The 15,282-nt window shown below is 38.8% G+C and overlaps 1 protein-coding gene across 1 annotated transcript in view; it reads right to left on the bottom strand.

The window, feature by feature from the left end:
- Positions 1 to 15,282, bottom strand: part of EYS (eyes shut homolog) — a gene marked incomplete at both ends in the record, with an annotated part of 656,806 nt that overhangs the window by 22,439 nt on the left and 619,085 nt on the right. Inside the window, 4 exons of the mRNA XM_079532608.1 lie at positions 3,574 to 3,748; positions 7,144 to 7,288; positions 7,473 to 7,639; positions 9,929 to 10,111. Of these exons, the coding sequence (XP_079388734.1) occupies positions 3,574 to 3,748; positions 7,144 to 7,288; positions 7,473 to 7,639; positions 9,929 to 10,111 (670 nt within the window). The remainder of the gene's footprint in view (positions 1 to 3,573; positions 3,749 to 7,143; positions 7,289 to 7,472; positions 7,640 to 9,928; positions 10,112 to 15,282) is intronic.

Raw genomic sequence — 15,282 nt, 5'->3', positions numbered from 1 at the left:
AGCTAACAAAAGAACATAGTAACAAAGCTTATAATTTATCTTTTTTGATGTCTTATTGCAAGAAAACTGTATATAATACAGAACACATTATTTTAATATTTGAATTATAGTCTCAATATCCACAAGAAACAATAATACTTGTGGATTTTTACTGTGTGTTTTGCTCTACAAATAACTCAAGGTAGCTTTGGTTGCATAAACTAGGATGAGTCAAAGTGCGAAGTGTCAAGCATGGTGTCAAATCAAACAAATTTCCTTATATCAGTAAACCAGGGATTCAACCCTGCAGATTCACACGCCTGAATCGGTGAAGGTGCACCTGAGAGCAGGTGTCTACATTTAAGATGAGTATCTACTTAATGGAGATGAGAGGCTCAATTAATTTACCTAATGAGTTAGGCCAACAGAGATGAGGCAGATGTTTAGTGCCAACTAAAGCTCCTTGGGGTATCCCATCTGGCCTCTGACTACAGTTCCAGAAGAATAGTAGTCAGGTTCATAAAGGCTTGTGTTGGCCATATCAGGTCAGCCCAAGCTACTGGAGATTTCTGGGTATATTTCTTGAGTTTCCCATGTATTGGATCTTAAAGATGCTGAGTAATGGAGGAGATCTCTTAATAAAGGTGACTTTAAACAAAGGCATTGGGAAACTAAAGCATTATGAAATTACAGTTTATCTTCATGCTATAAGGCAGAAGTGGAGTGTGGAAAAAATTAAGATCGGAATAAAATTAATGGCATTTAAACAAAGAGTACAATAATTTGTTGCAAAAGTCATATCTGTCATATATAAGGCTGTCATATCTTACTGATCTAAAACATAATAAACACAGAAATTGCTTTTCTTCTTACAAACTATAAAAGCATGTCCTTTCATTGAAAATTGGTTCTATCCTCGCATTGAAATTTGTTTTGAATGAAATCAAACCTAATAATAAAAAAACAGCTTATTTCATGGGTTATCCTTGTACAGTATGAAGATAGGATTTAATTTCCTGAGCCCAGGCTGCCAGTGCTATTTGAAATGCTATAGAATACTGAGAAATCCACATGTGTCTCAGAGATACGATAGAAAACTTATACAAATCCTGAGCTGTTCAAAGATACAGCTGAAGGACAAGCAGCCTACCCAAGGGTATCTGAAGTGCCAGTACAGGCTTACATTCAGCAAACGCAACCCTACCCATGATGCATGATGTTCTTAAAGTATAGAGAAAACATACTCTCCCTCTCACTTCAGGAACTTTATGGAATAGCCATAACACTTCATAAACAATCTTGTTAGATGCATGTGAGCGTCCCTGAAAGGAATGCCTCCTATTTTATTATGTTGGCCCACAACATCAGAGGCAGAAATTTGTGCTATGGCAGTAGAAGTTTAACCTACCCACCAATATTCCATTACACTTTTTTGTTGTGTGACAGATGGCAGCAGAGGGGCAGTCTGAGCAAATGGAGTTTGACACAGAAGCAAAGATGTGTATGTAACAGAATTCCTCCATGTGGAAATAATTGCACCACTGACATTCACTGATGCTTGCTGAACATTTATGGATACCAAGCAGTAGATGTGTGCACAGTGAGGGTTGGGTGGGATATTTCAGCAGTGGTGACAGCAATGTGAAACATAAGCCATGTTTTGGACAGCCATGCAGATTTTTATGAGCATGGCATGCGGACTCTTGTTCATTGTCAGTGAAAATGCATAGATAACGGTGGTGGCTGTGTTGAAAAACAGCATTTTGTAGCAGGAAATTTTCTCTATCAAATAGTACTATTATGCTCTTTGTATATGTCGTAGTTTTCATGGAAAAAATAAGAGACATTACTTTTGGAGAAAGATAATTTTTTGTTATGTATAATTTTGTGCTATGAATGAAATAGTGGAGCATATTATTGTTTCTTGAACTTAAAATTTACTTTATTATTCAAATATTTCCTCTTAATTCTGTTAAACAATGTAGCTTTGCTCAGATTCTGGCCAGAATGTAAAGTTTAATGCTGTATATTACTGCTTCTATTTAAATCAAAGCATTTTCCCTGTAGAAACTGAATTTACATGGCACTGCACGCTTTCTGGCAGAGCGATGGAAGCAAGACATAAAAATAGTTCAACACAGCAAGAAAAACTTCTGAGGAAATCTCATTTCAGGACAAAAATATCCGAACTCAAATCAAGGACAATGCTTTACAGAGCAACACAGATGATTTAAGAACAGAGGGAAATTCTGCTGAAAAATGCAAGACATTACTGACAGATACTATACATCAGTAGAAGTCATGCGCCTGCTACATTCACAGTTTTTTTTTTTTTTTAATTGAATTTATATGTATTTATCTTGTGAGAAGTGAAACTGGCCATTACTGGTACATACATGCCTGTATAAATATAGTCTGTGACAACATAGCTGCTCTGAAATATGAGGGCAGGAGTATAACACAGTAGGAGATCAGTACAGATCAAAAACAAGCAAACAGCTCACCAAACTAAATGCAAATAACCTCCCAGTTTTACAACAATCCCTAAAGAAATCTGCAATAGAAAATATTAATCTTGACGAAAACGAGCTTTATCTGCAATTTTAGAGGTTCCAGTACAGCTCAGTCACCAACTGCTACTTTAGGTTGTCACCTGTATTCCAGATGTTCTCTTGATCTTGCTGGTGGTAGCTTTGTATACCTTACAGACATGAAGATGGTGCTGGATAAGTTCCTGAGGCTAGGACTTATTCTGGTACAGGAAGACACATGGGAGGTGTATACTTCAGTTTAAGTTTCTGCTATTTATGGTTGCATTTTTGATTTTGTGACTTCTCTAATATCGCTATAAATGTCTTATCCTTTCTTTTTCTTCAGGAAGATCTAACAGGCTGACAGCTAAGGATTTAATAGTTCTGAAAAGAACCTGCAAGATCCAACAGTTGTGACATTGTACAGCTCAGCAGTTGGAAAGTAATTCCAAATTGTGTTTTTCAGAACTTTCAAAGCATTTCTTCACTACTGCATTTAAAAGCATATAAGTATGCTCTTAAGAGAAATGGGAAGGGGAACTGAAAGCTGTGTCTCAGGGGTGAGTTTTCCAATATGTAGTAAAGCCTTAATAGCTTTAGAACCAGGTGTTTTTGTTTGTTTGTTTGTTTGGGTTTTTTTTTTTTTTTTTGTTTTTTGTTTTTTTTTTTTGTTTTTTTTCCAGGAGCTTGAACAGCCCACTGAATTTCTAAAACAGATCCCCAGCAAATGTCCTATCAATTTTAAAATGTTGGATTTGATTTTCATAGAATCATATCTTAGAATAGGGTTGGATGAGACTTTAAAGCCCAGCCAGTTCTAAAGCACTGCCACAGGCAGGGCTGCTACCCAACACATCAGTCTTCCCAGGGCCTCATCCAACCTGGCCTTGAACTCCGCCAGGGATGGAAGTGTTGAAATGAAATGAAACCCTTCAATGATTTTCTTCCTTTCTGATACGATAAATTTCTGAAGATTTCTGTCATCAAGCAACTAAATTATCACAGTTACTAAGCCTAGTGATCAGTCTGTGCTGTAGCCTAGAAAGAAGTTTTTTATACTTACTAAACAGTAGAGCCACTTTCCATGCACTTCCCACCATTTCTGCATTTTATTAAACTGCATGGAGAAGCTTTACATTGCCCCACACTGCGACCAGAATTGGGGTGACCTTCTGGATTCCCTGGTGATTTGAACTCCTGATTCATGTTGGTGCGAACTTGCACATCAAAAATGCAACCTTAGAGGTAAAAAGGAGAAAGAAACGGATTTTAAAAAAGGTGCAGGAAGACAAAACAAATCAAACAACAGTACTCTGTAATCTGTCACTGAATGGGTTCCACCAGAATGTCTTCTTGATGGATGGGCAATTGTACCACCTCCAAAAGCTGAAGTTATGCTGGCTATTTTCTGTTCAGTACATGGGTGAATGATTTTAAGACCCTTCATTAATGGCACGTAAAAACAGCAGAAGTAATTTCTCAAGGAGCAGACAGAATGATAAGTCAGAGACTAATGTGAGAATGATGTGGGTCTAAATTTGTATTTTCACACACACATGCTTTTATAAGAATGCAACTACATCAGGTAAAAATGGTCTTAAAAAAAAGTAGGACAGAGGATAGTACATCTGTTCAATGTCAAATATATAGGAATCCAGACAGAACCAACTAACAGACTGCAGGCAGAGAACGTGGATTTGAATTGCTGAAAAGGACCTCTTAAAGGGGGGTGAATGCTTCAATTCATGATATGAAGACTTCAACTAATTGCACTTATTTTTTAAAATTCACTTGATGCCAGTGTTTCCAAAATTCACTGAAATCACTTAAGAAACAAACTTGCATGTGAGAGACATAAGAAATGCCTAATAATGGGTTTTTCTTCAGCTCCTAATAGAAAAAAAAAGGACTTTTTCTATTGTCTATGTCACAGACAAGGACTTCAAATTAATTATTACCTACACAAGTCATGTGAGAATTCCAGAAAAAGATGACTGCTTTGTGCCTCACATTTATTGATAGAATTCTGATCTTGTTAAGAATGTCGGAACATTTGTCGAGGTGGTTGATTTGCAAATGCTTTGATTTGCTATTATTTTCTGACTCCTCCCTTTGACCATATTATCTTTATGCAAAGAAGTATTAGAATAGCAGTTTTTACACCTTTCACTGACATTTTTCGCTGACATGAACTTTTGCTGACACTTAATACAACAGTAAAGTAAGACAAGTATGATTTTCACCATCATCGAAAAAAGTAATGTTTTCAGAGTGGCTTGACAAATCCTAGTACACTTAATGTTCACCGCACCTAGCTTTATATAATAGGACATCTTCTATGGCAATGTTATTTGAATTTATTTACAAAAATTTTTAAACTGGGATTTATAAACATTTGACATGGTGACAAATTATATGCTATGTAAGGTACAAACTGGACGACCTGTGGCTTTTTTAGTCCCTCAGGGAATTACTAAGTAAGGCAGATCCATAGTAACTATGAAAAACAAATGTATCTTCTTTAGATATCTAAATACTGAAATATGTATCTAAATCTTATAGCTCTACTTTTCTGTTTTTTTTCCCTTCACTTTTGGAAAACTTGCCATTAGATTACCAGAGCAGTCTGCAGAAGATATATTTTTTTAATATAATCATAACTTAGTTTGAAAAACATGTAGCAAGATAACGATTTTAACAACAGTTAGAACAACTTTAGAACAGGAAGCTTTCTTAAATAGGATTTTTTCTTATTGCATACATTTTGTAGTTTTGTTTATACTGTCCCATAACTGGTAATTTAAAAACTCACATTAAGCAATTTAAAAAACATACAACTAAGTTTGGTGTTTATTTATTTGTAATCTTCATATCATATTCCTTCTCCTTTTAATGGTGTTGGTTTTAGGCCACCACAGTAAATCCTAACCTTTCATCTGTTTGTCAGATAAAGCATGTTCTGTTCTCTTGAGTCTTGCTAGAGTGGTAAGAAAAGGCTGCCCAGAGCTCTGTGTAAACAATGGAAAGCACAGTGAGTACCCAAGAACTGGTGAGGCCATAATGGAAAATTATGACATTCATGACTACGACTTATTTGATTGTCCCAGCAGAACACATAGGTCAGAAACAGTTCTCCAGCATTTATAAATAAAGCATATAGGACATATTAGAGAGGTTTTTGGCAGAACTTTATGAATTCAACTGATTTTTTTCATTTAATTTTCTTATTTCTTCTAACTGTTGGTCAGTGAGATATGAATGAAGGACTTTAAGAGCAACGATTTGTGCAAGCACTATACAACTTTCTATGGGGGGGATCAGCTGATGAATGTGCCTTCCTTCTGACCTGAATCCTTTTTACTCTGGGACAGTTCTGGGCCTCCTATAAAGAAACACTGCCAAATATTCTGAATAGTGGAGAGGTTTTCTGGCACAGACAAGTTTGCAAGAGGAACACAAAAGAAGTTTCTGACTTCGTGAGTTGAACTCAGTTTCATACCAAAGATCAGCATTTGATGCAAGTTAGCTGAAATCAGATGTATTTAGACAATGAACACACAGAGGATATACTTACTACCTTTGTGATTGCAATCTTTCACCTTGTGGCTCCGTAGACCACATTTGGGGCTTCCTATCAACAAATTTTTTACTCTAAATTTAATTAATAGTTTTCACCCCAGTCAAACAGTTTACAAATCACAGACCTTTTTTTGACTCCCCCACCCACAATGCTATCTGCCACTGTTGTTCATCACATCTTAAGTGGTGTCTGCTACTTCTCTGGCTGCCCTGAATAAAAGGACAAAAGAGTTTTCTACCTTAGTATAGTCATAGAAGTACAGGCATAATATCGTATATTTTTGTCTGCTTTCCCTGTAGCTTATCTTGAACTATCACAAACATTTAATTTTAACCTGTACCTAAATAGCTGATGTCATGATGCTCTCCTCACCTGTTCATGTCTTGGTTTGGTATCTCTCAGATTATAGGTTCCTTATCTTCTGATCTTGGATCACAGAATCAAAGAATTGCTAGTTAGAAGGGTTAGAAGGGACCTTCAAGGTCATCTAGTTCCAAACACCCTGCTATAGACAGGGACACCTCTCCCTAGACCAGGTTGCTCAAAGCCCCATCCAGCCAGGCCTTGAAAGCTTACAGGGAGGGGGCATTCACAACTTTGCTGGGCAACCTGTTCCAATATCTCATCAGTAAAGAATTTCTTCCTGATGTCTAATCTAAATCTACCCTCTTCCAGTTTAAAGCCATTTTCCCTCATCCTGTCACTACATGCACTTGTAAGAAGTCCCTCCTCAGCTTTCCTGTAGGCCTCCTTCAGGTACTGGAAGGGACAGTTACCAAGCAGATACACTGCCTTTTAAGTCAGCCTTGCATGTAGACTTTGTGCTCAGTGTGATGAGAAGCTCCTCACTATTTGCCATATATTATTAAGGCATAATAATTAGCAAACAAGAACAGACCTGAAGTTTGTCCTGCCTCTCTAGTCCACTATCTAGGTTGCACTTTTAGCTCTGGTCTCTGCTGTCTTCTCATTTTTCTGGTTTCTTCCTTGATAGATGGACAGGAGGAATCTGATGCACAGTTTAGCAGGGATGGAAAAGAGTATAATCTTTACCTTGAAAGCCGTTCTTAAATCTGGATCCCTTGGGTAGGAGTTCTGGATTATACTCATGATAGCCCCCTAAATAAAACTGACTGAAGACATTGAGTCCAACCAGCCTTCCAGGAGAAGTGATAGTTTTATTCTTCTGATCATCCACCTTTCAATGAAACATATATACTTGTTACAACAAAAGATTTTATTTGGGAAATACTAATGAAAAGAGCCCTCCAAACTTAACAGGGAAACATAATGCCATCATTTTTACACTTTAATATGGAGGAAAAAAAACCCACAAAACACACCATAATTTAAACGTGCATCCTTCCTCAACAATTTCTTACCTTCAGCCAGCCTTTCTGGAGATATCTGCCAAGGTGGATGACATGAATATTGAGAGTCAGGTCAAGTGGTTTGCTAATGATTGTTGCTGTGCCAGAACCTAGATTGTAGCTATATACTACTCTGCCATTGCAGAGGCCTAACACCAAAAAATCATCTCCATTCAGACCTGAAAAGACAAAAGCAGAGTAGGTACTTATTTCAGGATTCAGTGAATGATGACTCACAAAAAATCCTCCAAATCCACTGAAAATACATCAGTTTGTGGTGCGCTTCCACCCACTTTTGCCAGGCTCAGCTTCACTGCCTCACTCCAGATTCTTTCCCTCCCAGCACCAAGGGGTGAACTGGGGTGGGAGGTAGCCCTGGCTCCTTCTCACAAGGGATGCAAGCCAGTGTTAAGCTACAGATCTGAGAAATGAAGAAGGAGATGTATACACTAGGAGAAGGAGAAATCCAGAGGACTGTTAGTCTGAGAACTGTGAGAAGTTCAGTATGAAGTGAGATAATAGAACAAGACTTTTGGCTTTGTGGAGGTAAGAGGAAGAAGACGTTAGACATGGCTGGCATTGTTCATGAAAAAAATTAGATGCTGATGGTAATAAGCCAAGTTTTCACCTGACAACTACATAATAATCTCAGAATGTAGTATTCTGGTTAATAAAAATGACACCATGGAAGATCCACTAAGAATTTGTTTTAATTTTCAGCTTAGCTAAATATGGCTGCAAGAACAATGCTCACTATAACTTTGACACTACAGGGTATGACTTGCAGGCAAGCCTTTCTGAAATAGACTTTGGTGCAAATAAACAGTCAATTTTTTGGATCTATATTATTCATATTAAAACAAATGTTCTGCATTCTGCTTTGATTTTTGCAGCTGAAAAAGAAATACAGGTTATTTTTCAACACCAATGGTGTTTATTTTATATTTGACTTTTTTTCTAACCTCAGCAAAGATAGTGGACAAATTGGTCTTTATTTGGTTGCTTCCTACAATTTCTTTACCAACAGTCTGAAATTCAGCTTCCAAGGTTGCAGAAATGTTCATAAATTCTGTGGTTGGTTTTTGTCATTGAAAGGAATGTTCTAAGCATTTGCTTGTGTTTGTATTACAGAAGAGCTATTTATTATTTGTTACCCCCACCACTGTGAGGGTGATGAGACATTGGAACAGGTTACCCAGAGAGGCTGCGGATGCCCCCACGGGCAATCAAGTCTAGTGGGAGGTGTCTCTGCCTATAGCAGGGGGGGTTGGAAGTAGATGACCTTAAAGATTCCTTCCAACCCAAACCATTATATGACTCTGTGACTATTACTAAAACTTAGTGATGGGAACACTGATTTCTGAAAACTGCTTTCTGAATGACAATATGAAAATGGTTTCGCAGTGACAAGTCCATGCACAATTTCTAATTGACTAGCTGAAAATGACAGACAAAATTTCTACCATCCACAATCCTATCTCACAGCTCTAAATACAAAAGCCAGCTCATATTCTAATTGCATGAACAAGTATGGTATAAATAAGTAAAATACTTTCTATGATCTATAAATGATAGAAGTTTCTACCCTGAGTGCTGTATGTTTGCAATAGCATTTCACTAATTTTTTCTCAACATTCATCAGTGTAGTGGATCCCATGTTGTCAGTAGTGCTAAAATGGACAAGACACGAGTATCATAATGTACTTCATTCATCTCTGAGACTGTGCCAGCATTCTACATTCACAGATACGTAAAGCACTGTTAAAAACTCAGTGCAGATATTGTAAGCAGATTTATATAACATGCTTCTCAACTGTGCTATTCAGACCAAGTGGAATACTTTCCTACACATACACAGTTGTAGCAATATAATTATATTGAGTTAACTTGCACTGAGTGACATCAGAGTTAAGGGTTAGTATTTTACACAAAGAACACAGAATCCAATCCTGGCTGCCCCCGGGGTGTATACCATTCTTGTGGGCCATGGAAGTGCAGCCTCTGTGACAGCAGTAGCAATTCATGGATTCCTCTGTGGCAAGTTGTTTGAGGACACAGGAAGAAGAAATGACAGGGTGTCTGTGACATGCTGGATAGCTGAACTGACTTTCCATTACAGTAAGTATCAGTATAAGGAGATTTGAGGCAGCATCTTCCAAAACTGATGTCCAAATAAGTGCAATCAATCTTGAAATTCATGCTGATGACTGAAAAAAGAATTTTGTTTTCATATATTTTCTTCAGAAATCTGCTACCTCAAGCATCAGATTACTAGTTTCTAGTGTTTAATGTTAATGGTTATACTTCTTTATGGAAAAAACCCAAACATTTCTACAGTCTGATTGCTTACTTTGCACTTTCTGAAAGTAAGTATTGAAGAGATTATCTCCTTCCTAAAGATGTTATATCACCCTACTTGTATGGGGAATATTTTAAAGTCTGTAGTACACCATAATAAAAAATCTTACCTTGGCCCTTCTGTCCAGTGAAAAATATCAAGTTGTCTTGTAAAGCTGAGTGGTGGTTTAACAACTGAAATTTTAAGTGGAATTCATAGTAGAAGGTGATATTTGGGATTGTAGCGTAAGCTAGGAATGAAGTATATCCAAAGACATCTGTGCCACTGAAACTAGGCTGGGTAATATTAATAACTACATTAAAAAAAAAATAAAAATCAGTGTTAGAGCAAATTCTTTAATGTGTATTTGAAATTTGCATTTAATAGTTTGTTTTAAAATTTAAAAGTAAGTAAATAACACACCAAAAAAAGTTATTCTGCAGTGTTTTACATATGTGTACACCTAATTTATCCTTTCCTGTAATTTTATAAACAAGCTTCCTTTACAATGTAATTATTAGCAACTACTGCCATCTCCTGGTCTCTATGTGGCATTGTTATAAATAAAAGTACACTGCAATATTTACTCAGAGGTCATACAGACAAAAGAAAACTTACAAACAAATTCTCCTCCTAAAAGTAAAGCCATTATTATGCATCTCCAAGTGAAAGTGAGCAGGGATGTGCTGAAGAGGTTAAAGAACAGTAATTCTTCATAGGTAGGGAAAAACATATCATGAAATGATGAATTTGCAGCACAATAAACAGGACTTACATGAATTACATTGTTGTGGAACACATGGAATGTTCTTTAACATTATTTGCTGTATCATTTGAATTGGTGGTTGGACTAGATGGTCGTAGTGGTCTTTTCCAACTTTAGTTCATCCTATGATTTCATAAATTAAATATCCAGGAATCAAGTTTATAGAAATGTCTAATTTACAGTCCTGGCAAGTTATTTATCTTTTTAAAAAACACTATTTAGGTTCAATTTGATTAAAAAAAAAATACTTTCTTTTAGGCATTAACCAAGTGAAGAAAGTAGCATTAATATAAATACCTTTAAACACCTGGCCTGAAATAAATGAAAGAAACAATCAATTGTAATCATGCAAATTATAATACCATCTTTAGTGTGAGGAATATCTTTTCAAATTTTCAACCTGGGAAATTTGCCATATTGACACTGAACACATTATTATCTGAACCTGACAAAAGGTGCAGACATAAGCCTATGAGAAACTGTTCATGGCACAAACTTCAGGTCCTCAGCAGTACACTGTGTACTGTCCCATTTATTAAGCACTACTTCAGATGTGGCACATTACGCCTTCTGTGATTTTAAACAGGAGCCAGGAAATTTCCACATGAAGTGGTTGGTTTCTCCTAATTACATGAAAACTGGCATAGAGTTTGTTCCTCTCAACCCAGTCTGCTTGAATGTAACCTCAGGTCTTAGACCTTTATGAGTAATGTGGATTGGAGGAGAAATACAACTCCCATATTTAAATTTGGTATTGGCTGCAGCCCACTAGCATTCCCTCAGACTACCTCAACGTGCCTATGGAAGGCTCAAATTTTCCATCTGCTTTAGTTTCTCAGCTAACTATGACAGATAGACAGCTCCTTTAATAAGAAGCCTTGTCTTTCTCTTCTTTCCCTTTCCCTTTCCCTTTCCCTTTCCCTTTCCCTTTCCCTTTCCCTTTCCCTTTCCCTTTCCCTTTCCCTTTCCCTTTCCCTTTCCCTTTCCCTTTCCCTTTCCCTTTCCCTTTCCCTTTCCCTTTCCCTTTCCCTTTCCCTTTCCCTTTCCCTTTCCCTTTCCCTTTCCCTTTCCTCTTCCCCTTCCCATTCCCTTTTCCCCTTCCCTTTCCCTTTTCCCCTTCCCCTTCCCTTTTCCCCTTCCCCTTCCTTCTATTCCATCCCATTCCATTCCATTTCATTCTGATTTACTATAGGAAAGACACATCTAGATCATTAGCTTTCTAATTGAAAGCAATTTGCACAAATAGAATTGGTGGCAGTCATCTGACCACTGGAGGGCATCTCAGGTAGACGTTTACATAACAGCTGACTATCCCAGGTTATATCTTACACCAGTGAAAATACATTTAGGATAGAGTTTTCTTAATCTAAAACACATCACTTATGTAGGTCAGCTGAACAATATGTTAAAATGTTTATTTGACCCCCCCCCAAATACAAAAGCAGCCTTGAATGGTAAGTCAGAGGGGAGAATTATAGATTTCTAAAATTATGTGGCACGAAGCCTACCTTGTGTGTATCCTGCAACAACCTAATAATGATCTGAATGACCTTTGTTCTCTATTGCCATAAAAACTGAATGATTCAGAAATTCTGAAATAATCCTCCGTGAAATAAAGAAAACACTTTTTTCTTTTTTTCTGGTCTTTAAGACTGGGAATTGTAGGACACCCAGAAACTAAATTAATTGTTCAGAGCCACAAAGCCAGAAATGGGCTGAAGAATTGAGTACAGAAGTCTCAACTTCAGGCTAGAGCAGTCACTAAGCATTCCTGGCAAACTCAGTTTCTCATTTTCCTACTCCTGAATATCCGAGCACAACTCCTGTCAAAACTCCTGACAAGACGCAGTTTTCTTAATTTCCATCTTTGACTATGTGAACAACTACATTTAATCCATTATGATCTTTTGGTTCAGTTTTGAGTCTAATCATGCATGTTCTGGGTCTGTGAAGTACTTTATATAACATCCAGCACTGTAAGTGCTTGAGGCACCCCTGTTGTCCAATAGGTTCAGGATATTGAAGAGACCACTGACCAATGGCTTTTGGGATAAATGATTCACCTCAGAAAAACAGCATAGCAACAAATAAAAATTAGTAGAACAATTGCCCAAGTTACAGTGACAGTAAATCCAGTAATTCACTAATATGGGGCTAAATGTAGTGTCTGGGCCTGCAGATGTACGTAATCCAGGTTAGCAGGAAGGCCAGCAGGAAGTGGGGCATGGCTTCTTCTCCAGATTTGAGAGATTTGAAGAGTTTCAAATTCCCTATTAGGGCTGTTTTATTGTTCACTTGTGGAAGTGCCATCTGCACTTGTCAGCCAGCTGTCACACCCATCCTTATTCCCCCTGGGCTCTCTCTTGAGTGTACGCAGTGCTCAGATGCTACCTGAAATGGTGCTTAACACTGAGTAGAGCAGTACTTATGTACAGCGTGGTCACCAAATGCAAAAATATCACACTGAGCAACAGTAGACTCACAGGCATATTTAGCTCTTCACAGTGTACTGCACAGTGTTGAAGGAGTTTCTGACACCTACTAAAAGTGAGATGCAGCATCTAATTAACCGGACTATCTTTAGCAGGCAGGTAAACACAGCAAGTGTTCCTAAACAGTCCTCCCTACAACGACCTCTGGGGAGCAAAATGTATTCAGATATCATAATTAATCCCGAGGCAAAAGCTTTTATTTTTCACTGATCTAATCTATCTAAATCATCAGGTGATATTTCTTCCATATTGTGTATCTTTCTGGTCTTTTAAAACTGATTTTATACCACATTTTAAAACATGATTCTTCTCTTCACTGTATACATATACAAGAAGGGGAGCAGGGAGGACCCGGGGAACTACAGGCCGGTGAGTCTCACCTCCGTGCCTGGGAAAATCATGGAACAGATCCTCCTGGACAACATGCTCGATCACATAAAGAATGAGCATGTGATCCGAGACAGCCAGCACGGCTTCACCAAAGGAAGGTCATGCCTAACTAATCTTGTGGCCTTCTATGATGGAGTGACGGCATTGGTGGACGAAGGGAAGGCGACCGATGTCATTTTCCTGGACCTGAGCAAGGCCTTTGACATGGTCCCCCACCACATCCTCATCTCCAAATTGGAGGGAAGTGGATTTGATGGGTGGACGACCCGATGGATAAGCAATTGGTTGAAAGGCCGCAGACAGAGGGTGATGGTCAATGGCTCTATGTCCAGGTGGAGGCCGGTAACAAGTGGTGTCCCCCAAGGGTCTGTCTTGGGACCGGTGCTCTTTAACATCTTTATCAATGACATCGATGAGGGAATTGAGTGCACCCTCAGCAAGTTTGCTGACGACACCAAGCTGAGTGGTGCGGTTGATACGGTGGAAGGAAGGGATGCCATTCAGAGGGACCTCGACAGGCTGGAAAGCTGGGCTCAGGTGAACCTAATGAGGTTCAACACGGCAAAGTGCAAGGTTTTGCATTTGGGCCGGAAGAACCCCAGGCACCCGTACAAGCTGGGAGGAGTGGTCCTTGAGAGCAGCTCGGCAGAGAAGGACCTGGGGGTCCTGATGGACGAGAGACTCAACATGAGCCAGCAGTGCGCTCTGGCAGCTCGAAAGGCAAATGGGATCCTGGGCTCCATCAGGAGAGGGGTGGTCAGCAGGGACAGGGAAGTGATTGTCCCTCTCTACTCGGCTCTTGTGAGGCCCCATCTGGAGTACTGTGTCCAGGTGTGGAGCCCTCAGTACAAGAAAGACATGGAGATTTTGGAAAGGGTCCAGAGGAGGGCGACTAAGATGATCAGGGGGCTAGAGCACCTCCCCTATGAGGACAGGCTGAGGGAGTTGGGCTTGTTCAGCCTGGAGAAGAGAAGGCTGCGGGGCGACCTCATTGCAGCCTATCAATACCTGAAGGGAACCTACACCCAGGAGGGGAGTAAACTCTTCATAAGGGCTGACAATAGCAGGACTAGGGGAAATGGATCCAAGTTGAAGGAGGGAAGATTTAGGTTGGATGTTAGGGGGAAGTTCTTTACGAGGAGAGTGGTTAGGCCCTGGAACGGGCTGCCCAGGGAGGTTGTGGATGCCCCGTCCTTGGACGTGTTCAAGGCCAGGTTGGACGGGGTCCTGGGCAACCTGATCTAAATGTGTATGTTTGGTGGCCCTGCTAGGCAGGGGGGTTGGAACTACATGATCCTTGAGGTCCCTTCCAACCCGGGTGATTCTGTGATTCTGTGATTCTGTGATTCACTGAGTATTATGTATCGCCAGGCCTTCAACCAATCGTGAAAAAATGAAAGGTTACAGTAAATGTAAAATGTTTGGTCTCAGAGATATCTTTCATACAATAACCTTCATTAGCCTGAAATTAAAACAAGACTAGTTTGCCTCACATATTTTAACTTTAAAGTGCAAAAAGAAAAAAAATCCACAATAAATCAACTTTGAAAAATACAGTGATTGGTAAATTTGTATCAAGCAAGATTACTCCAAGTTAACTGTGCCTGACAGAGTACTTGAAGCCTTTTATCAACTTTCTGTCCTTGATCTTATCCTGTGTGTCTGTCAGTCCTACATCATTTACCATTGTTCTCTTCCGCATTTCCACTACTGAACAGGTAATAAAGTACCTGTAATAAGGCATGGTATGTTCCATTGCCTACAAACAAATAAATGACAAATTATCCCGTTATATAAATATATTAATGTAGTTGGCTGCCTACTTCCCTCAGACTG

The sequence above is a fragment of the Tetrao urogallus genome (genome assembly GCF_951394365.1).
Source record: "Tetrao urogallus genome assembly, chromosome: 2".
NCBI lineage: Eukaryota > Metazoa > Chordata > Aves > Galliformes > Phasianidae > Tetrao > Tetrao urogallus.
The sequence above is the reverse complement of the archived record's forward strand: the minus strand, read 5'-3'. Positions and strand labels throughout refer to the sequence as shown.